At 42.1% G+C, this 24,068-nt stretch overlaps 2 protein-coding genes across 4 annotated transcripts in view; both read left to right on the top strand.

Annotated features, from left to right (window-relative positions):
- Positions 1 to 50: 50 nt before the first annotated feature.
- On the top strand, positions 51 to 3,472 carry PPCS (phosphopantothenoylcysteine synthetase). 3 transcript variants are annotated; one of them, XM_025419702.3, is made up of 3 exons: positions 51 to 610; positions 779 to 882; positions 2,619 to 3,472. In XM_025419702.3, exons 1-3 carry the CDS (start codon positions 103 to 105, stop codon positions 2,940 to 2,942), a joined length of 936 nt encoding a protein of 311 aa, XP_025275487.1. In that variant the 5' UTR covers positions 51 to 102; the 3' UTR covers positions 2,943 to 3,472. The 3 variants fall into 3 exon arrangements, with proteins under 3 accessions (XP_025275487.1, XP_025275489.1, XP_025275490.1); XM_025419704.3 differs by lacking the exon at positions 779 to 882 and having other exon boundaries at positions 65 to 610; XM_025419705.3 differs by lacking the exons at positions 51 to 610; positions 779 to 882 and adding an exon at positions 908 to 1,100.
- A 3,092-nt stretch (positions 3,473 to 6,564) lies between these two features.
- CCDC30 (coiled-coil domain containing 30) overlaps positions 6,565 to 24,068 on the top strand; it is a 118,852-nt gene continuing 101,348 nt past the window's right edge. The window contains exons 1-3 of the mRNA XM_049093958.1: positions 6,565 to 6,953; positions 15,490 to 15,673; positions 21,813 to 22,006. Coding sequence (XP_048949915.1) covers positions 6,801 to 6,953; positions 15,490 to 15,673; positions 21,813 to 22,006 — 531 coding nt within the window. The 5' untranslated portion in view covers positions 6,565 to 6,800. The remainder of the gene's footprint in view (positions 6,954 to 15,489; positions 15,674 to 21,812; positions 22,007 to 24,068) is intronic.

Below are 24,068 nucleotides of genomic sequence, written 5' to 3'. Positions count from 1 at the left end.
CGCGGGGCCGGGCGGGCTGCGGGCGGGGGCGGGCGGGGCGGGGGCGGGGGCGCGGCGCGGGCGGCCCGGAGCGTGCGCGAGTGCGGAGCGCGCCGGGGGCTCATGGCGGAAGTGGACCTGGTCGCCGAGTTCCCCAAGCCGGCGGACGCGGCGCGCCGCGGCGAGGTCATGGCTCGCTTCGCCGCCAGGCTGGGCGCGCAGGGCCGGCGCGTGGTGCTGATCACGTCCGGCGGCACCAAGGTCCCGCTGGAGGCCCGGCCAGTGCGCTTCCTGGACAACTTCAGCAGCGGGCGGCGCGGGGCCTCCTCGGCCGAGGCCTTCCTGGCTGCGGGCTACGGGGTCCTGTTCCTGTACCGCGCTCGCTCCGCCTTCCCCTTTGCCCACCGCTTCCCGCCCCAGACCTGGCTGTCGGCGCTGCGGCCCTGCGGCGCGGCCCCTCCGGGCTTGCTGAGCCTGCAGGCCGAGGAGGATGCTCTTCCGGGCTTCGCGGCGGCTCTGCGCAGCTACCAGGAGGCTGCGGCTGCCGGCACCTTCCTGGCCGTGGAGTTCACCACCTTGGCGGACTACTTGCACCTGCTGCAGGCTGCGGCCCAGGCGCTCAATCCGTTGGGTGCGTGCCCTAGGAGTTCAGGGTTTCCTGCAGGCGGAGCGGCCTCCCCAGGCGCTGCCCCCCTCACCTCCTCGTTATCCGCAGTCTGACCTCCGGGGAGCCTCAGCTGGAAAGGAGCCGACCCCATACCCCACTCCGATTTATTACACCCTGTGCTTCTCTCCGCAGGCTCTTCTGCGATGATTTACCTGGCTGCGGCCGTGTCAGATTTCTATGTTCCTGTCTCAGAAATGCCTGAACACAAGATCCAGTCATCTAGGGGCCCACTGCAGGTGATGGGCGCTTCTCTTCCAGAGATCTGATCCCCCATAATCAATCTTGGGTTAATTCCCTCTTGATCTGGAGATGGCCTTTCTGCATTCCGTATGTGCTAGGCGCTAGGGATACAGAGATGACTAAGACACCGCCCTCCCTCAAGAACCTCACAATCTAGTGAGGGAGCTGGACACAGACATAATTACAGTACAGAGGGATAAATGCTCTAGTAGAGGTACGTACAAAGTGAAGCCAGAGCATGGGGTGAGTGCATTCTCGGGGAAGTCAAGGAAGGCTTCCTGGAGTAGATGACACAAACTGGGTTTTGAAAGATGAACAGACTGTAGCAAAGCAGGGAAGGTCCTTCCAGAAAGAGAGCAAGTTGGAGTTTGGGAACGAGCAGCGTGCTGCCAGCTGGAGTGGTTTGGTGAGGCTGGAGAGGAGGGAGAGTGGGGGCGCAAGGGGGGCGGGCAGACTGCAGAGAGATGCTCTCGTAGATTTTGTACTGCTTCTTAAGGAGCTTGGAGCTTAAGTTTTCCTGTGGCACTAAGGAAAACTAAAGAGAACGAGGTAAAGTTTCCGTTTGAAAACATTCTGGCATCACTGTGAAAAGTGCATTAGAGAGTGAGTGGCGGGTGTACGTTGGCAACGTGACGGTGGTTGCTGTAGTTTAAGGATAAAGGGCGTGGGGTGGGTGGCTAGTGGTGTGGTTGAGATGTGGAGGAGATCTGGCGTCTTGGAACCTGAAAGAATTCTTCGTTATGATCCAAGCAGAAGTTAAATAGGAGACACTCTATCTGTGGGACACTTGGTGACTTTGTAGGATACTTCATTTGTTCGTTTCTTCCACAAATATTTATTGACTACCTGCTATATGCCAAGCACTGTAGTAGGTCCTGGAGATAATGCAGTGTAAAGAAACGTACTGCGCCCTTGTGTGGCTTATAGTCTTCAGAGACTATACGTAAGTCAGATGCATCCTATGTTAGTGAAAAATGCTAAGCAGAAAAATTAAGTGGGGAATGCATATATAATCCCTGTCACACTTGCTAACTTTCTGAAATCCTGATAGTTACCGTAGTAATTTCATACTTTTAAAATTCTGGGAGCTTTAGCTTATCCTGTATTTCTTAGTTCTTAAAGGACACAAACCGACTCAACATTCTTAGGAGGGATCAAGAACTACCGTAGTAGTAGGACTTTCGATCAAATGAAAATAAAATCAGTTCTGTTTCTTCAGTGCTAAGATGTGTTATGAGTGACAGTTTTTAAATGGAATCCAATAGCCATTCTACTGGCCCAAGAAATATTTTAAGCTGAGAGGTTTAAAAACCCAACTTGAATTAAACTTCTGCCAAGGTCACATTTGCCTTACCAATTTGCGCGAATAGATTATTTGCATTTTATTTGAGAGTGGTTTAAAATAAGGGGAATGTTTTAAGAAAATACAATGCTGTTTTCAGAGCTCTGTTGATGGTGATCAGGGTGGTAGGGCAAGGTTAATTCACAAGACGTGGTTTGTGTCAGAATTTGTATGAAGCCTTGGAATTAGGTATCCTTACGAACCCCACAGAGCCAAGGTTCTTAAGCTAAGCATTTAAAATGCTCTGATAAGTTTGACAATGAGAAATCCCACTTAAATTGACATAGCCAAAAAATCTGAGTCCCTGCTTCCTTAGTTTCCCATGAGACTGACCTGGTAGATAGATAGTGACCTGTGTTTGCTTATTAAACTTTTCTTTTTCCGATACAGATAACAATGAAGATGGTGCCAAAAATGCTTTCTCCTTTGGTTAAAGACTGGGCTCCCAAAGCATTTACAATTTCCTTTAAGTTGGAGACTGACCCTTCCATCATGATCGATCGTGCACGGAATGCTTTGGAAGTTTATCGACATCAAGTGGTGGTGGCTAATAGCCTTGAGTCACACGGGTCCTTTGTGATTATTTTAACGAAAGACTCAGAAACCAAGATACTGCTGTCAGAGGAAGAAGCAGGAAAAGGCATAGATATAGAAAAGAAGATAGTAGATGACCTTCAGTCTCGACACACAGTTTTTATACATGACAAAAACTGAAGTAAAAAGAAAAGCCTTTGTTTGTAGGATCAAAAATTGTTCAGTGGATCAGGGCTCTTATAAGTGGTAAAAACAAATCCTTTGCTATCATAAAGACAAAAAAATGAAGGGAAAAAACTGTGAGTGGTATGCAGATGAATATAGTTTGGTATTTATCTTTTAAAGATCATTTCATACTCAGTAAAATGAAAAAAGCAAAGCAGTTATGATCAAACCACCTGACACACTCACCTGATTATCACCTGGATTGTGAAAATGAACACGAACTGTTGCTCACCTTTTAAAAAAAGAGCTTATTGGGAATTATATTTCTCAGAATCTACATGTGAGGCCTGAATATCAACCTTCTTCATATTATGAGGATTATGGATGCATGAATGGCCATGCCTTAACGATCAAATATTTCTTGATGGCCTACTATGTGGTAGGCCCAGAGGATTATGAGGATTAAAAAGATGAATATATATGTCTCTGGGAAACAGATGTATGAAAAATAAAGTGCAATAAAGTGTGCCCAAAAGCCAACACAATGGAAATGATGTTTTTTGGAAATTTATCAAAGGTGGGAGTACGAGAGGGAGGACACTTCCCTTAAGACAGATTACCTGTAGAATGACGAGCTTCCCACTACATTCACTTTTTGCTCCTTTTCCTAGATTGACTCCATTTGAGTTAACAGTCTATCTTTCAAATATTTTGGAACTCTTCTTAAGGGAAACTTAATCTGACTCCTACTTGGGGCCAGGAAGGGGCCCATACGTGACTTCTGCCCTGAGGGAAGCTTTACAATGTGAGGAGTAGGGACTTTGGAAACCTCTCAGCCAAGTTTGGCCCTTCCAGCTGTGTCAACCATTACCTGTGTAAGCTTAGACCCTTGACTTAATATCAACATCCTCATTTATAAAACAGAGATAATAAATCTGCTAAGTAATGCCCTTTGTTGTGAGGATTAAATAAAACGAGAAGACGTTAGCCTGGTGTCTGGCATGCAGATTTTTAACCTGCCTATAAATTTTTTTCAGCAAGGATGTATTCTGAATTCTTGGTTTTTCAGAGTTCCTCTCATTGTCCTGGGCTTTGGGTTGGGAGTACAAGAAGTGTGGTTCAGAAAAATGCCCTAAATGGTTGGATTGTCTAGAGTGTATGTTGAGAAAGTACCATTAATAAGTAGGTAGAAGCAGGGACTGTACTTCACATATTTGATTTGAAATGCATTTAGTGATATATCATGGATTTGGGAAGGATAGCCCCCCAATGTGTCTGATGACAATGGAACAATAAATTTTAGTTGAAAAGATTTGAGCAGAGGAAAAATAACTGCAGCAATTAGGACTATTCTGGAAGCAGCAGTCCCATTGAACAAACATTTTAAGAGAACTTAAGGTCCATTTAGCAAAAACCTCAAAGACGACAGGCTTGGTCACCAGTGGCTGCAGTACTAAAGGGCTAGGAGGTAAAAGATTGATTTCCTTCCCTACATCTGTAGTTTCATGTGGATGATGACTATCATTATGATGTTTGAACGTCCAATGAGGGTAAATGGAGTGAAAACTAGAAGTGATCTCAATGTTTCTACCATAATTATTACTTCCCTTGGGAACCATTTCCTATCCTGTTGTATTAGGCTTACACAAACACCACTTTCCTACATGGATTTATATAAAGTGTTTTCCAGTTCAGTTCAATTTTCATTTGGAGCACTTAAACAGTGTTTACACACGTTGAAATTCCAAGAGGTGTTTTTTGTTTTTTTTTTTAACAGCAAATAGTGTGCAAAGAAAGAAATACTGAAAAGGAACACGAGTCAATGAGAGCAAACGAGAAGGCACTTGATCTAGATTGGAGGACCAAGAATTGTTTCCCTGAGGAAGTGACACTTGAACTAGTATGTAGCAGTTAAGTGGAGTGGAAGTGATGGTGATGGGCATTTTAGATGGAGAAAAAACAATTGTAAGGTAGAAATGATTGAAGCACTTCCATAAAGGATAAGATCTGTCCAAATAATGCACCATCTGTCCAGATAGCTGACCAAGGTTTGGAAAGGATCCTATAAGACTGAGATGTAGGTACCTATTTGAGGTATCAGCAAAGCAATGATTTGACCCAAAACATGGGTCAAATCAAGCTTTGATGAACTAACTAGAATCTTGCAATAAGAGCATTTAAATGAACATGATATAAACCAAGCCTCTCTTAAATTGTCATTTAGAAATTTTTATTTTGCATGACATCGGTGGAAGAACGGTTCACTTAAACTGCATTTTCACTGCTTAGGACCTCTAAAAAGGGCTTCTGTCTTAGGGACAATTCTAGTCGAGTCCGGTTTCTTCATTTTTACAATAATAAAGCCAGGTCCAAAAAAAAAAAAAATGCGGTTTGTCATAGGCGCCCCAGGTAGTGACAGACCTAGGCTTAAAATTCAGAACTCCTGACTCTCTCTTTTAAGAATGAAGTTCTGGGGATCCCTCGGGTGGCTCAGTGGTTTCTGCTGCCTTCAGTCCAGGGCGTGACCCTACAGACCTGGGATCGAGTCCCGCGTCAGGCTCCCTGCATGGAGCCTGCTTCTCCCTCTGCCTGTGTCTCTGCCTCTCTCTGTGTATCTCTCATGAATAAATAAATAAAATCTTATGAATGGGCAAGAAGATGTGGTTTATGTATACAATGGAATATTACCCAGCCATTAGAAACGACAAATACCCACCATTTGCTTCAACGTGGATGGAACTGGAAGGTATTATGCTGAGTGAAGGAAGTCAATCGGAGAAGGACAAACATTATATTGTCTCATTCATTTGGGGAATATAAAAATTAGTTAAAGGGAATAAAGGGAAAGGAGAGAAAATGAGTGAAAATATCAGCGAGGATGACAAAACATGAGAGACACCTAACTCTGGGAAATGAATAAGGGGTGGTGGAAAGGAAGGTGGGTGGGGGGTTGGGGTAACTGAGTGATGGGAACTGAGGGGGGCACTTGACGGGATGAGCACTGGGTGATATGCGATGTTGGCAAATTGAAATCCAAAAAAAAGAAACTAAAATATTAGACAATAGTCATGTGTAAGATTGAGGGACACTGAGGCATTAAAGCATTCTAAAGTCCATGATCCTGCAAAATGTTTAAAAAAAAAATGGCCTTGCAAGATAAAAACAACAACAAATTGATGAGAACTTATTAATGAAAGCAAGCTGAATTAAGTGAAATAAAATTAAAAATTTTTGTTGCATCTCAAAAAAAATTTAAAGGTAAAAAAATAAAAATTAAAATTAATAAATAAAATCTTTAAAAAAAAAATGAAGTGCCTTCTAGAAAAATAAAACCAAGGTTATCAGGCCGGGTCTCCAACTTAAGGCCCTGGCGGGAAACTGCTTGAGGGTTATAATGCCCGCTGACAAAACTTAGCCTCGAAGTAGGGACTCGCGGAGCTGTGCTGTTACCATGGTGACGGCCCAGCCAATGGAATGAGCCGTACTTTCGTTCCTGCCGAAAGACCCCGCCCCGCGACCCGGAGACCAATGGGGTGCGCGATCTGCACAGGAAGGGCAGCCCCTGAGCCAATAGCGCGCGTCGTTTCTATGGTGCCCGCCGGAAAGGCGCCTCGGCGTCTCCGCGGCCCGCGCGGTTGCTATGACGCCGGGGCCGCCGCAGGCACCTGCCGCTGGCGGCGGAGCTGAGTGACCCGGGGCCTCCGACTCCCCGAGAGGCCCCTGGCGGCCCAGTTCCTGAGGTTCCCGCGTTCCCGCCTCAGCCCCTTCTGCGTTCCTTTTCAGCGCTCCAGGTCTTTCCCGCTCTCGCCTGTATGGCCCGGAACGGGAGGAGAGGCTCTCCCGGCTCTGCCTTTGTCGTCGCGGCCCGGGCTGATGCCGCCTGAAGGGGGACTCGCCGGCCTCCGGGGACGCGGCCGCCGCGGGCCTTCAGGGCTGGGCCGCCGGCCGTACTCAGACCTCGGGGCCCCTTCTCACCGCCCAGGCGAAGACTCAGCCCTGCGCCTCCCGGCCTGGCCTCCCCCGCTGGTAGGCTCGGGAACAAAGAACTGCCTTTTTCTTTTTCTGCCTTCTTTTTTTTTTTTTTTTTTTTGGGGGGGGGGGGGTATGTTCATCCTGCAGAACCCAGATTCCCGATGAAGCTCTGGAGAGGCCTTCTGTGTCGTCAGCTGCAGACGTCACCAAGTCAGTTACCTTGCGCCCTTCGAGCTACAGCCTCCTCTTCTCTCATCCCCCCAGCACCTGTCCTCCCACCCTGCTCATCCCACAGCCATCTCCACCCTCTCTCGTCCACGCTGTGCATCACTGACTGTCCATTGGTCTCCACCACCCCTGCCATCTGCAGACCGCCTCCCTCCGCCTTTCTGCTACGATGATGCTTCGGGTAGCTAAGTATCCCACATTCTCCAGCTCTGGAATCATTGTGAAGATTTTTTTCTTCTTCTTCTCTATTTCTCTGCGCTATGGCAAGCTTTCCTGGCTTGGGTAAACTAGACGGTAGCGTGGAGAAGCGCACATTGGTAAATACAGTAAATTTCTGCAGGCCTGGTGTGTTTTGAAAATCGGATGGGGAAAGTCAAAATGCATTTTTTTAGGCCCGTCCCAGGCTTACAGAAAGAAAGAAAATGGTTCCTTGCTCACGTGAATATTGTGTTATGTATACGTGATGTATTCATGCGTGGGAAGAGATCATTGGAAATGATCAACTTTAAGCCCATACAAACACAATGCCTTGATAGGATGGAACTTTCTGGAGAGGAGTTGCTTGAAACAGTTCTTGTGCCTTCTTTTCATATGAGTTTCTCTCTCTCTTTTCTTTTTTTCTTTTCTTTTTTTTTTTTTTTTTTTAAGATTTTATTTATTCATGAGAGACACGGAGAGAAAGAGAGAGGCAGAGACAGAGAAGCAGGCTCCATGCAGGGAGCCTGATGCAGGACTCCATCCCCAGACCCAGGATCATGCCCTGAACTGAAGGCAGACACTCAGCCACTGAGCCATCCAGGCGTCCCTCTTTCTTTCTTTTTAAAGATTTATTTATTTACTTTAGAGAGAGAACACGAGCACATGGGGGGAGGGACAGAGAGTGGAAGAGAGACAATGCTCCAGCAGACTCCCCGCTGAGCAGAGCCAGAGGGGGTGGGTGGGCTATCTCAGGTCTCTGAGATCAAGACCTGAGGCAAATCAAGAGTTCCCTGCCCAACCAACTGAGCCACCCAGGTGCCCTTTCATGTCAGTTTCTTTTTTGTTAAGATTTTATTTATTTATTCATGAGAGACAGAGAGGCAGAGACACAGGCAGAGGGAGAAGCAGGCTCCCTGATAGGAGCCTGATGTGGGACTCGATCCCCAGACCGGGATCATGACCTGAGCCAAAGGCAGATGCTCAACCACTGAGCCATCCAAGTGCCCTCGTGTCAGTTTCTTAACCAGAAAGTTCTTTGTGATGTGAGCCAAGAAACGGAAACAATGAGGAGTGATTGGAAAAAAAAAAAAAAGTATTTCTAGCAAGGGAGTAGGCTTAAGAGTCCTAAAAAGACTGGAACATAGGACCTTAAAAATAGAATGAGATTCATTTAGAGCCAGTGCAATTTTTTTTTTTAAGTTGGAAAACTTTGCCTTAAAGTATGTGTTCCTTGTTGAGTCTTACTATTTCTTTTTCAATACTCAGGTTTAAATGAAAACTATTTCCCTGCATGAAGCAGGCTCCATGCAGGGAGCCCGATGTGGGACTCAATCCCGGGTCTCCAGGATCACACCCTGGGTTGAAGGTGGCACTAAACAGCTGAGCCACCTGGGCTGCCCAGATGTCTATAATTTTTCAATTATATTTGTGTAGAAAAGAAAGAAGAGTTAGGGTGAATGGCCTATCTGGGTATATGCGTTTTTGCAGGCATGCTATTGACGTCTTTTCCCTAATGTCACTCTAAGACCGTTAGATTTAAAACTCATCCTTTGCTCAGAGCCAGAAGATGTGCTATAGCATGAGGTATGGTCCTGGCCCTGTCATTATGTTTTGAGGGCACTTGTAGGGGAGTTAAGAACAAGTAGCAAAGACTCTGCACCCATTCTCCTTGCCATATTTCCATTTAAAATTCTTTGTCTCAGTTTGCTTTGACAGTTTTACCAACTCATTCTTTACCTCTAGAAGTTTGGGGTGAGGGGACTCAAAAACTTTTTAAGATAGTTAATGAGCATTTATTCAATATCTGCTTTGTAGAGAATCATTTGCATGTATGCTTTGTTATGTGGGTAATTTTATTTTTTATTTAAAGATTTCTTTATTCATGAGAGACAGAGAGAGGCTGAGGGAGAAGCAGCCTCCTCACAGGGAGCCTAATGCAGGACTCAATCCCAGAACTCTGGGATCACAACCTGAGCCACCCAGGTGCCTTGTTGTGGGATTTTAGGTGCAGTTCATATGTTAGAGCATTTATAATTCAAATAATGGATTTTTTTAAAAAACGATTTTATTTATGAGAGAGAGAGCGTGTGCATGAGCTGGGTGAGGGGCAGAGGAAGAGGGAGAAGCAGACTCTCTGCTCAGCATGATCCCTGAGATCATGACCTGCACTGAAGGCAGATGCCAAATAATGGATTTATATCACCTCAAGATCTGCTTTTTTAGAATTTTCAAATTACTTAACCATTGAGTCTCAGTGAACCAACCTCCTGGAAAAAAATGTGTGTTCTGGGATGTTGCAGGAAAACAGGCAGAGCGACCCAAATGTTCAAAGTCATGGAGATATAAGCAGCTTGGTGGGGATCTGTAAGTATACCAGCGTGGAGGACTAATGTCAAAGTGTGGTAGAAGATAAGGCTATGGAGATAGGCAGGAAGCAGGTTGTGAAGAATCTCTGCTGCCCAGCCAAGGGGTGCGAACTCTTCCTGGAAGCAATGGGAATGATAAGCAGCAAGTGATTTTGCATTCAGGACAGTCAGTCTGAGGGCTTTGGATGGAGGCCAGCCTGGCAGCAGCACATCAGTTAAGGATGCAATTACACCAAACTGGACAGGAAGTGAGGAGATCTACACTAAGGCTTCCTACACTTCCACCCTTAGATAAGAGGTGGAATCTACACATTCAGGGACTGGTCATTAATGAGAGTGGGATGAATCAGAAGGCAGGGCCATGGATGACTCCCAGGTTTCTGACTTGGGAAACTGTATCGATGGTGATTTTGTTAACTGTTGACTACAGAAGGAGAAGCAGGTGGAAGGGAAAGATGAATGGATTCAAGCTGAGTTGTTCATTAGACAATTGGATATGCATAGGTCTTAAATAGTAGACTCATTTTATGTTGTCTTCCTAGCCGACATCATCTACTCTGGAATATGTACCTCTCCACCAATCCTTATTTAAAGAATAGGCTTTGGTGGCCATATTTGTACCCCTACTTCCAACCCATTCCAGTGACAATGGACTGAATGAGGATTGTAGAAACTAACTTTGGAGAGGGGGACACCGTTCATTGGATGAGCAAAAAATAATCAACTCTCATGAATTTGAATTAAAAGACAAAGGACAGAAATGACTTAATCTGAAAAGTTACTAAGGCTTAACATGAATGGCTATTTTTAGCCTGGCTGATGAGCAAGCAGAGAAAAATCTATCCATGTGGAGAAGCAAGTAAATTGGGGCAGATTCACATGGAAACTCAGAGCTGAAAGACCTCAGGAGTCAGGACAGACTAGTCCAATCTAGTCCAGGGTGGGCTGTCCAGTTCCATATCCAGTTCCTATGTAGTCATATATATTTTCCAGTATATGCCCTTTTATCTTATTCTTTAATTAACCCTCCTACGATAGTTGGGATTGGTTGGCTGTGAGGGTCAGAAAACTCATAATTAAATGACTTGAAAAGATAGAAATTTATTTCTCCCAAGTAAGAGTAAAGAAGAAAGCAGTCCAGAACTGATAGGGCAGTGTCTTAAAATTGTCGGAGAATCAGATTTCTCCTCTCATGATAGTATATTATCTGTGGCAGGTGGCTTCTACCCCATGGTGTCCAGGATGGCTGCTCAAGCTTCAACTATCTTGTGTGTATTCCAGCCAGTAGAATGGAGGAAGCAGTGGGGAAGGGTGGTCTCATTCCTTTCTGGGCATTTCCTAGAGGTGGCTCACGATGCCATTTACATCCCATTGGTCAGAACTTAAATCACATGGCTATATCTAGCAGTGAGGCAGGCAGCCATGTGATCATTCAAGAAATCAGTTACGCTGTGGGAAAAGGGAAGAATAAATATTGGGAGACAACTGGCAGTCTTTGCCACACCCACTTGTGTTTGTTCTAACTTCAGTGTGTTTGTTTCTTCCCGTTTTTTTCTAGATAGATCTGGAGTTTAGTAAAAATTGATTATTATTTAACCCTAACAACCCCATAAAGTAGGCATTATTAATAAACCATTTTATTTGAGAGTAAATAACAGTTGAAAGAAGTTAGGTGACTTGCTTAGTCACAAAGCTAGAGAGTGGTGGAGCCGAGGTTTGAACCCAAATGTCAGACTCCTATATCCATGCTGTTAACCACTATGATAGCAAGAAAGGCAGAGAGCCAAAGACATGATTCTTAGGAATGGCATCCTCTCAAGGGGCTATGGAAGAAGAGGAGCCCAGGAAGAACACAGAGAAGGAAAGGCTGGAGAGGTAAAAGTAAAAACAGGAGAAAGTGATGTCACAGAACAGGGATGGAAACACTTTCAAGGAAGAGGTGGACATACTGCAGAGAGATCACAGAAAAATTACAGAAACATGTCCAGTTTGTTTGGCATTTTGAAGGTTATTGGTAACTGATATCTTGAGTCTCATGCTAAGAACAGAAGCCAAAATGCGGTTGTTTGAGGAGGGGTAGACAAATTAAAAGGAGGACAGTAGCTTCAGAGGAATGTGGTGGGGTCAAAGGAGGGTTATTTTTTATCTTTATTTTTAAGACCAGAAGCATCTTTTTCTTTTTTAGAGAGAGAGAAAGAGAGAGTCCATGTGGGGAGGAGCAGAGAGTGAAGAAGAGAGAATCTTTTTTTTACATTTAAAATTTTATTTATTTATTTATTTATTTATTTTCATTTTAAAATTTTAAATTAAATTTGCCAACATATAGTATAACACCCAGTGATCATCCCATGAATTGCTCTCCTCAGTGCCCATCACCTAGTTACCCTATTTCCCCCACCCACCTCCCCTTCTGTAACCCTTTGTTTGTTTCACAGAGTCAGTTTTCTCTCATGGTTTGTCTCCCTTTCTGATTTTTCCAACTCAGTTCCCCTCCTTTGACTATTTCTTATATTCCACGTATGAGTGAAACCATATGATGATTGTCTTTCTCCGATTGACTTACTTCACTCAGCATCATACCCTCCAGTTCCATCCACAATGAAGCAAAAGGTGGGTATTCATATTTTCTGATGGCTGAGGAATATTCCATTGTTTACATATAGAAAGAGAGAATCTTAAGCAGGCTCCACATCCAGGATGAAGCCTGATGTGGAGCTAGGTCTCATGACCCTGAGATCATGACCTGAGCCAAAAATCAAGAGTCAAACACTCAACCAACTAGCCATCCAGGCACTCTGGGATGAGAAACATCTTGAGTGAAGAGCAAGAGATCAGTAGAAAGGGAGATCATGAGTATACAGAAAAGAAATAGCTTCCCTGAAGAAATTCTAGATGGGATGGGATCTAGAACACAGTTGAAGAGACTTGCTTTGATCAGGAGGATGGAAATCTCCATTGAGTGGAGAAAAAGCAAGGTCTCTAAAGACGAAGGCTAGTATCTTGGTGTTAGGGAAGAAGCTGACCGAGTTTTATGATGACTTTAGTTTTACTAGTGCTGTGGGAGATAAGGTCATCTGCCAAAAGAAGGGAGAGGTGGGGTTTGGAGTTTAATGGGAGAGATGGAAGTTCTGAATAGTTGCTGAGTGAAATGGTAGCAGAATCTGGTAAAGAATGCATAGATGGATCTGACAATAGAGAAGCTTGGCTCAGACTGCAGGCCATGATTTGTAATGGCTCCAGTTTGTTTTAGTTTTGCTTGTTTTATTTTTCTCTACTACCACTCAGCAAATGAAAATAGATAGAGAATAGTCAAATGGTCAAGCTTTTGCAGGACTGGGATTTTCAGGGAAGGTAGGGACATGGAGCAGGATAACTGGGGACATTGATGAGAGATTGAAATGATCAACTATTGGGTCTAGGCTTGAGGGAGAAGCCAAAAGTATCTGGTGGTTTGAGAGATGTTATGGCCTAGGGACAGGTCTTGCTGCCATTGCAGAATAAGTACTGCTTAAGACAGCAATCATTTTATACTCATCAGTGTATATATATGTGTGTGTGTGTGTGTGTGTGTGTGTGTATAACAAATAATAACAAGTGTCGGCAAAGATTTGAAGAAATTGGAACCAACCCATCTGCATCATATGGTGGGAACATAGAATGGTGTAGCTGCTTTGGAAAACAGTGCGGCAGCTCTGCAAAAAGTTAAAAAGAATTACAACAATTCTACTTCTAGATATATACCGAAAACAATTGAAAGCAAGGACTTAACCAGATACTTGTACATTCCTGTTCACAACATGTTGATTCATACCAGTTGAAAGGTGGAAACAGCCCAAATGTCCATTAACAGATGAATGAATAAACAAAATGTGACACATATACACATGCAGACACACACTCACGTGCACACACACTCATGCTATTATTCAGCCTTAAAAGGGAGAAGGAAAACACGAGTGGGGACCAGATGATGGGAGTGGGATGGGGAGGAGCACAAGAAGATTTTTAACTGCAACTCATGAGGAGGACACATGGGGTATAAAGATTCAGACCTGGATCTTTGTTCTTTCAGTGTGAGGTTCAGATGATAATTAGAATTCTATATATGTCCATTCTAACTGTTGATGTGAAAATGATGAGACTGAAGAACTTAGCAAGAAAGGAGAAAAATAGTAAAATATGATTTTGCTATCAAAGCAAAACTGAGTATAGTTTGTGTAGACTATCTGGAGTACAATAATCATTATGCAGATCACTACAATTAGATTAACTTGGTTGAAAGTGATGTTTGGGGAGATGCCTGGATGGCTCAGTGGTTGAGCGTCTGCCTTCAGCTCAGGTCGTGATCCCTGGGTCCTGGGATCGAGTCCCACATCAGGCTCCCTGCATGGAGCCTGCTTCTTCCTCTGCCTATGTCTCTGCCTCTCTGTGTGTCTCGAATGAATGAATGAATGAATGAATGAATGAATGAATGAATGAATAAATAAATAAATAAATAAATAAATAAATAAATAAATAAATAAAAGAAAAAAGTGATGTTTGGGGCACCTGGGTAGCTCAGTCGGTTAAGTGTCTGCCTTCGGCTGAGGTCATGATCCTGGGGTTTTGGGATTGAGCCCCTCATAGGACTCCCTGCTCAGCAGAGTCTGTTTCTCCCTCTCCCCCACTCCGCCCTGTACTCTCTCTCTCTCTCTCTCTCAAATAAATAAATAAAATCTTTTTTAAAAAGTTTGTCATATTCACAGCTAAAGGTTCTAGTAACAGAGAAACACAGATACAACTTCATCAATCAGAAATTTATCTTTCACCCACTATTATAGTGTAAGCTGTTTTGTAGCATGACTACTTTTAACTTAAAAAACTAAAGATGGGGGCAGCCCCGGTGGCTCAGCGGTTTAGCGCCGCCTTCAGCCCAGGGTGTGATCCTGGAGACCCGGGATCGAGTCCCACATCAGGCTCCCTGCATGGAGCCTGCTTCTCCCTCTGCCTGTGTCTCTGCTTCTCTCTCTCCTCTCTGTGTATTCTCATGAATAAATAAATAAAATCTTTAAAAAAAAAAAAAAACTAAAGATAATATTGATGGCAGGCTTGTATCAAGAAGTTTTGGAAGAGAACTGAGTGAGTTAGAAGTCAGCAAAAATTCAAGCCATATTCTGAGAGCACAGTCATTCCTTGGTACTATGGAATCAATGAGTTCTCTAGCTTCTAGAGAGGAGTCTTTTTATCTCTCAAATTCAACTGAGGGAAAAAGGCTTCTTTGGAATTTATAACTTTGCAAGGGGCCTTTGGGTGATTTTCAGATTACTAAATTGTAAACTTCAGAACTGGGCATACAGAAAAGCTTGTATTTTTTTTTAAAACAGACATTTGGGGGATCCCTGGGTGGCTCAGCGGTTTGGCGCCTGCCTTTGGCACAGGGCCTGATCCTGGAGTCCTGGGATCAAGTCCCACATCGGGCTCCCTGCATGGAGCCTGCTTCTCCCTCTGCCTGTGTCTCTGCCTATCTCTGTGTGTGTGTGTCTCTCATGAATAAATAAATAAAATCTTAAAAAGAAAAAGACATTTGCATTATCTATCATGTATCTATCTACATCATGTCATCATGTCTTTTTTTGTGTTGGCTTTTCATGTAAATGTTCATCATAACTGGACAACATATCCATTAACAGGAGAACTGAACGATACTTTGTACAGAGTCTAACTCTAGGTGTATATATGCACCAGCTTACTTGCATGCTCAGCTGTATGCGTGTGTATGCATGCATGTGCCTACACATACACTTATCTCTTTTACAAAGGGACAAGTTCAGTTAGAATATGTACTGCATCATCTCAAGAAAGAAGGAACTGAACCTCTTGTTGCTACAGAAGAACCACTCTATTTTGTTTGGTGCTTATTCCAGAACAGTGAAGACGGGCTGAGCACTGCTAACCAGAAATTTAGAAGAGCTTATGGTGAAGCACATGGAAGAAATGAAAGAAGTGAGAACTAATAATATAAAGTTTTAAAATATCTATGATTTTGTTCATTGTCCTTCATTAAATTGACACATTAAAACCAACATTTGAATATTCCTGTGTAGTGTGCAAAGCACTTGGCACATATGTTTTTGTTTTCTTTCCTTGAAACGTGCCAACAGTCTGTCTGTCTTTTCATTTCCAGTAGAGTACACCTACAGGTTATCACCTAGGGATGACTGGTTAGATATCCAAATAGGCCTGCTTAGGGTGGCTTGCATTATCTTTGTAAATTCATCCTTGTTTCAATAACTGACTCGTTAGCTGATTCTTGTGCTTTTATAGCTTGGAGGCTTAGAAACCTGATTAGTCATGTACTGTGAGTGGATCTGTTTCTCAAAGGTGACCTTATATTAACTACACTCGCAGAGAATTTTGTAGAAAAATAGATAGCAGCTTACTAATTGACAAAAAGAAATGTAATTGCCACAGGACCAGGCACACATGTCCTGTGGCTGATGGATTCTTTGTCTATAGGTACATTATATTACAGATGTTTACTTGTTGAACAAATGATTATAATTTTTCTAGCACTGGCTAAGATAACCACAATAGGGCTCTCTATAGCTGTCCTTATTTCTCGACCTGTTATAGGTTAGAACCAGGGTAACTAGCCCTTAGATGAGTAGGTAATGGCATCTTTTGACCTTCTTATCACTCTTTTGATGTTTCCAATACTGATCAACCTACTTTTTGACATATTCTTTCTTTAAATGAGTTAAAAAAATACTCTCTCAGGTTGTTTGGAAATCACTCTGCTGTGTTTCAACATCTCAGCTCAGATAGGCAACTTACTGATTTTTAAATTTAACTCTTAGAGGACAATTTGATTTTCAAACTCTTAAAGAAGAATGCAGCTCCTTTAGAACAAAAGCAGGACAGCATAATAGACCATAAACTTTAACATTAGTCAGATGGGGGTGAAAAATTGCCTTTACTACTGTCTTTCTGTGTAAGTTAGATAACTTCTTTGAACTTGAAATTCCTCATCTATACGTTGAGGATTGATAATAGCTTCTTCAAAGAGATGTGTGATGTTTACACAGGTTAAAGTACATAAAACATTTCACACACATGTATTTGACACCTAGCAAGTACTCAGTCAATTATAGCTGTTATTATTAAGAAACAGGTATTCTTGTTCCTGCCATTTTGAAGAGAAAGAAATTGAAGACTAGCAGGAAGTTATAAAGTTAAGTGGCAGTGCTGTGTTACCTCTGCTATACCATTCAGCTTTTTGTTCATATTGCAAGATGTTGTCCAGTTGATTTCAACACAGTTCAGCAAAATGCAATTCAGTTACTTTGGCAGTCTACTTCTAAGCACTTTGGCACGTAGGCTAGAGCTCAGCCTCTGGGTCTGGTCGGGCAGTGTGAAGTCTAGCCCCTCCCCTTACTTCCTGCATGACAAGGCAAATCCCCTAGGCCTCCAGCAGCCTGCTTCCTCCCCTAGAAAGTGGGAGGGTAATAGTCTCATAAGATTGTAGTGAAAATGAAGGCTTTGATCTCCTTACTCTAGTGTCTGGAGCATCGAGTTAGCTTTTAATCTGTTATTATGAACTCATAAAAGTACCTTTTAGGAAGCTGCCATATTAACCAGAAGCTATTTTTAAAAAATACTCAACAATTGATTTTTTTTTTCAAAAAAAATTTTTTTTGAAGATTTTATTTTTTCATGAAAGACACACAGAGAGGCAGAGACACCGGCAGAGGGAGAAGCAAGCTCCATGCCGGGAACCCGACGGTGGGACTCAATCCCAGGTCTCCAGGATCACGCTCTGGGCTGCAGGCGGCGCTAGACCACTGAGCCACCTGGGCTGCCCTCAATAATTGATTTTAATTCAATCTTAATGTTAAGATTTCAGGCATCATCATCGTTATTAACATAGGAATATAAACAGTTATTGTGGGGATTTTTCTCTGTTCGTGGGTATCATTTTATATTTCCTAAACTATAGATAAGGAGACTTGATTTCAAACCTGATATGTTAATGGGGAAAAAATTAGAGATTGTGAGTGTCTGCAAAATTTGTGATGGTGTGTCATCATGTCTATGGGAAACGGTCTGTTAACATAAAACAGCTGGAAGGAAGTTTAGGGAGGGAAACTCACATGTAAGGAAAGCCAAGTTTTCTTTTTATTTCTTAGATTAGGGACATGATAGTATGGTGATCTCTTAATGACTCTTTCACTTTATAGATTCGATGTAGGTTACTATATGAACAATGGACTAAGAGTAAGAAAATGTGTTACTTTCTTTTTAGGTTAAAAAGTATGCAAGTCATGTCCGTAACTTAATAGAGGAAAGAGAAGCATTTGCTCACAGTTGTGAAAAGGAAAACAAACAGCTTAGACATGTGGTTAAAGAACTCCAACCCAAACAGGGTAATCTTTCCTTTTGTAAAAATGTGAAGTTTATTTTTTTTCTACTTCTAAAAATAATATGTGACAAATTTGGGAAATGCATAAAAGTAGAAGGACGGGGGAAAATTAGTATATAATCCTCCACTCCAAGAAAAGTACTTATAATGTTTTGAGTGTATTTTCTGCTTGGTGTTTTAAATTATCTATTCTGAAATAGTCAGGAATGTGTGTGAGAGAGTACAGGATGGTTATTTCCTTCAGTGTCTATTCTGGTACTTACTACACTATGTCATAGTGACCTGTGTCAGCTCCTCTGGGCCAGAGATCATGCCCTGATCGTAGTGGTTTCTGTGTTCCCACAGCACCTGCCTTGTAAAGAACTAGCACATTAAGGAATGTTCATCCCTTAATAATAATAAAAATAAAGTAATAATAAAGTAATAAATATAATAAATAATAATAAAATAAATAAATAATAATAAATAATAGGAAATATTTATTTAAGTACTACAGAGCTACAAGAGAAGACCTGGATAGAACCCCTTTAGAATATTTTGGGTTTTTTTTAACCTCACAAATTATATATGATTATTACTAGTGTTGGTGATTATTTATATTTACCACACATTTATTATTTTCTTTGCTCAGCATTTTCCCTTGCATCTCAGATATTCCATATATTCCATTTGGAATCATTTTAAAACTGTCATGAGGGTCTGCTGATGGAAGTTTTCTCTTTATTTTGAATCTCAGATGGAGGGGTTGAGTGAAGTATAGGACATATTTCATCTGTTCGGCACTCTTGCTTCATTTATTTTCCTTTCTTGTTTTCCATTGAGTATACTGAATTTTCTTCTACTGCTTTAAAAGTTTGCATTCTATTTTTGTTTGTATGGTAGTTGCATTTTTAAAAAAGATTTTATTTACTAATGGGAGACATAGAAAGGCAGAGACATAGGCAGAGGGAAAAGCAGGCTCCCCATGGGGAGCACAAGCAGGACTCCATCCTAGGACCCCAGGATCACAATCTGAGCCCAAGGCAGATGCTCACCCCTGAGCCACCCAGCTGCCCCAGTAGTTGCATTTTTAAGAGTTTTTCAATTTCTTCTGGCATTTTTAGTTATTCTCAGCAAGAGGTTGGTTCAGGGCTCTAATCTGCTGTTTTGTGAGAAATGGAAGATACTGTTATGTCCTGCTGCCAACATAAATTAGCTCATGAAATATTGGTAAATAAGGGAATGATGTTATTTTAATGCAGAAATTCATATACAGTGTACCCCAGCATGTTAATGATTTGGGCTTACCAGCAAGCATTGGAGTTTATACATGAAGCTAATTTGTCCCAGAGTCTTCTTTGGAATTCAGTTGGGCCACATGTTTCTCCTTGGAAGTGCTTATGCCAAGATATCCCTAATCTTTGAGCATTTTGCCTTTGTTTTCATAACTCCACAGACTCTTTTAGCTCACCTTTACAGCAAGCCTGATTTTTTAAAAGAAGATAAAAGTCCTATATTTACTATAGTATTTCTTTATTTTTTAGGAATTTGATGTATCTCTTTAAATGTACCAGTATAATTATTAGGATTGTCAGTGTTTTTTATAGCACTCCAGTTACACAATGACAGAAGTTTGGAATTGCCTGTACCAATCTGTTGCTTCAATAAACTTTATTATTTTTAGCAAGCAGTTGGCAAAATACAAGTTTGTTTTAGAAACATAAAAATCACTTCAGAAATGCTTCTATAGTTAGGGTATTTTTTGAAGGTAGGGGTAATATGATTTGATAATGGATGTAATGTTAGGTGGGAGAAAAGGGGAGAAATCACTGGTGACCCAAAGCCTTATGGCTGAGTGGTTGGATATTAGAGGTCCAGCTACTTAGGTTGGGGAGCCTATGGGAGGTCCCATTTGGGGAAGACAGTAAAGAGTTTGCCTTTGGACGTGTACATTTCAATGCATGTATTAGATATCCAAGTGGAAATGTCAAGTAGACAATTGTGTATGTTTGGAAGGCACCACAAGCTAGAGCTGTGAATTTGGGAGTCATCAGCAAATAGCCAACACCTAAAGCCTTGGGACTATAGACGGTTATCTGGGGAATGAAAAGAAGATTAAGGGCTGGGCCCTGGGCATTTCTATGTTTAGAGGTTGGAAAGGGGAGAAATTAGTCAAGGAGTCTGAGAAGGAGTGGCACGCATGGTAGTAAGAAAACCAACAGAGTATGATGTCCCAGGGAGAAATGATGAAAGCCTGTTATCTTTGAGATAAGTGGGAATGGGATCCAGTGCACAAGGGGAGAGTCTGGCCTTAGGAGCAAGGATAGTTTGTTAAATCTCACAAGATGGAAGAGTATGTGGGAATTGGCAGATACGATAAGAAGAGTTTGTGGAAATTGGAGTGCTGCTTTTTTCTCAGTGAAATAGGAAGCAGGGTATTCAGCTGAGAGTGAAGATGGTAAGGAGGTGTTGGAGACTTGAGAAGAAAGAGTAATGAAATAATGGTCTACATCTCTAGATAATGAGAGAGAGAATTCCAGGGAACTATGGGAGGATTGGTGGACAACAAGGATCCACTTGGGGTGAGTAGTGAGTAGACATGAATTTAGAGTGAAACCAATTGCCACTGGCTGTGTGGTTTTTCTCCAGCTACACTCAGCTTCTAGAGTGAGGTGCAGGAGAGGTAAAGGGTTAGATTTAATAGGCTGGAGTTCTGTCAACTAAGTGTAATGGAGAAAGAGGGGCAAGAAGTTGTGAATGTTTTCAAGGGGGTGATTAGGGACACCTGGGTGGCTCAGTGGTTAAATGACTGCCTTTGGCTCAGATTGTGATCCGGAGTCCCAGGATTGAGTCCCGCATCAGGCTTCCTGCATGGAGCCTGCTTCTCCCTCTGCCTGTGTCTCTGCCTCTCTCTGTGTGTCTCTCATGAATAAATAAGTAAATCTAAACAAAAAATCAAGGGAGTGATTATAATGATGAACTGATTAGATGAACCTAGGTTGGTAAGAAAGTAAATGAGGACAGGAGTGGGATGAGGAACGTTAAAAAGTGTTTAAAGCTAGTGGATTATAGTTGCCATTATGGTCAAAACTTGTTGACATCTAGCTACCAAAAGTACATAGGAAAGGATGATTGGAGAATGGGATGCTTGAAATTGAGACTAGGGAGTTGCTGCTAACAACAAGGTCTAGAGAATATCTGTGGAGTAGAAGCTGAGATGAGGTAGCAGACTCAATCTGAAGTTAGTTGGTGAAGAGACTGAGAAGCCAAAGCACTAGAATAATCTACCTGAATATTGAAATCACCAAGAATTTTGGCAGGGACTAGTTAAGTAACCATATACAAACTAGTTGGCTTGTTGGTGCCTGCATCCTTGTCTCATAAATGGAATAATCAAGTTCCCTACCTAAATGGATTGTTGCAGGGATTAGATTACATAAATTTACCTTAAATTTATGCTGCCACATAGTAAGCACTCAATAAAACAACAAATTTTAAAGTTACACAACAGTAAGAATATCTACCACTTTTGAGAACCTTTTCCCACTACTTTTTTTGTTGTTGTTATTATTTCTGAAAGTTTGCAAACACTCTGAAGAGATGGGGAGAAGAGTGGTAGTAGCAATATAGCTAATTTAAATTAACTTGCTATTTAACTAAGAGCACACTTAACACCTTATAACAGCAGTTTTTTTGCCTGCATTCCTTTTAACAGTTTTTTTTTCTGTTATTTCTTCTTAACAGAAGTGCAAATAAAAGAGATTGAAGAAATGTTGTCTCAAGAGGGTTTGTCTGAAATAGCTCTGGGCAGCCCCAGGGAGCAGATTGAGTACTTACTGGTAGAAAGAAGCACATTCTCGAGAAAACTGGAAACTGGGGGCCCCAAGCAAGAGTCCCAAAGACATATGGCCAGTCACCTACAGGAAAGACTTGCCCAGGTATTCTGAAATTAACTAGGTAGTTGAATAAGAGGCAGGCCAGTTTTTTGTTTGTTTCTTTAATAATTCATTGATTAAATGATCAGGAAGTCAGTTTTAATAATGCTTACATATATAGGGTGGGTTTTTTGTGTGTGGTGTTTTTTTTTTTTAACGATTGACTTATTTGTTTGAGAGAGACAGTGCGCGCGTAAGCCAGTTGGGGGAGCTGCAGAGGGAGAGGGAGGAAGATCATCTTTTTTTCCCCAAGGTTTGTGTTGTAATTTTATTTTTTTATTATTTTTTTATATAAATTTATTTTTTATTGGTGTTCAATTTGCCAACATATACAATAACACCCAGAGCTCATCCCATCAAGTGTGGAGGTTCCTCAAAGAGTTAAAAATAGATTTGCCCTAGACCCAGCAATTGCACTGCTGGGGATTTACCCCAAAGATACAGACGCACTGAAACGCCAGGACCCCTGCACCCCGATGTTTACAGCAGCAATGTCCACAATAGCCAAACTGTGGAAGGAGCCTCGGTGTCCATCGAAAGATGAATGGATAAAGAAGATGTGGCCTATGTATACAATAGAATATTCCTCAGCCATTAGAAATGACAAATACCCATCATTTGCTTCGACGTGGATGGAACTGGAGGGTATTATGCTGAGTGAAGTAAGTCAATTGGAGAAGGACAAACATTTTATGGTCTCATTCATTTGGGGAATATAAAAAATAGTGAAAGGGAATAAAGGGGAAAGGAGAAAAAATGAGTGGGAAATATCAGAAAGGGAGACAGAACATGAGAGACTCCTAACTCTGGGAAACCAAACTAGGGGTGGTGGAAGGGGAGGTGGGGGGGGGGATGGTGACTGGGTGAGGAAGACAATCTGAAGCAAACTTCCCTACTCAGTGGGGAGCAAGATGTGGGGCTCCATCCAAGGACTCTAAGATCCTGACCTGACCAAAACCAAGAGCTGACCACTCAACCAACTTTGCCACTCAGGCACTCCAAATATATAGCTTTTATGTTTGGAGGAACATCTCTGCCACTTGTTCATGGTATGACCTTGAGCAAGTTAGTGAACTTTTGTGAGTCTTGATTTTCTCATTTATAAAATCTGAGATCAACTTAACTACTCCATGAGGTTATCATGAAAATGAAATAACATGTATAAGACTGTAGAATAGTACCTCACATATTAATTAGCATTATTGTGGGGGTTTTTTCCTCCACAGAAATATATAATAAAAAGTGAAAGATTTATGCCATCTGAAGAGAAATCAGAATATTAATTAGCATTATTGTTAATTGTTTATCGAGAACTTTCCATCTGCCAGGCTCTGTCCCAGTGGATGTAGAAACAAAGTCAAGTTAGACATGATTTGGGCTTGCAAGGAACTTACAAGGTAATGGATGGAAGAAAAAAGCCAGTGATTATAGTTCAGTGTATAAAGTCCCATGATAAAGGAAGGCACAGAAGGCTCGGGAAACTGAGAGGAGTGGCTGAGTCAGATGTGATAGGTGACCGAAGAACATCTTCCATCTCTCGTCTTCCAGAGGAAGATGTTGAGTAGTATTTTGAAAGCTGAATATGTATTAGCTACATAAAGATGCTGGGAAAGACATTCCTAGCAGAGGAAACAATGTGTTATTACATGGTGGTTCACGGAAGTGAATGCTAAGTAATGTGGCTGGAGATGTTTTCAGGAACTACATCATGGTGAGATTCATACACTAATCTCAAATTTGGACTCAGCACCCAGCAGTGTTCCTGAACCATACTAGAGGCATAAATATTTTTTTAAAAAGATTTTATTTTTCAGGGATTCCTGGGTGGCTTAGCGGTTTGGCGCCTGCCTTTGGCCCAGGGCGCGATCCTGGAGTCCCAGGATTGAGTCCCATGTCCGGCTCCCGGCATGGAGCCTGCTTCTCCCTCCTCCTGTGTCTCTGCCTCTCTCTCTCTGTGTCTATCATAAATAAAAATAAAAAAATAATTATTTTTAAAAAAAGATTTTATTTTTCAGTAATCTCTAAACCCAACAGGTTGCTTGAACCCACAACCCCAAGATCAAGA

Source organism: Canis lupus, chromosome 15 (genome assembly GCF_003254725.2).
Source record: "Canis lupus dingo isolate Sandy chromosome 15, ASM325472v2, whole genome shotgun sequence".
Lineage (NCBI taxonomy): Eukaryota > Metazoa > Chordata > Mammalia > Carnivora > Canidae > Canis > Canis lupus.
This window is presented reverse-complemented; position numbering and strand designations above follow the sequence as displayed.

Excerpts from the sequence above, each read along its gene's own strand:
- PPCS (XM_025419702.3), top strand. The coding sequence starts at position 103 with ATGGCGGAAGTGGACCTGGTCGCCGAGTTCCCCAAGCCGGCGGACGCG. Across the intron at positions 611-778 it reads CCAGGCGCTCAATCCGTTGG|GCTCTTCTGCGATGATTTAC; the intron begins GTGCGTGCCCTA and ends TTCTCTCCGCAG. Across the intron at positions 883-2,618 it reads CATCTAGGGGCCCACTGCAG|ATAACAATGAAGATGGTGCC; the intron begins GTGATGGGCGCT and ends TTTCCGATACAG.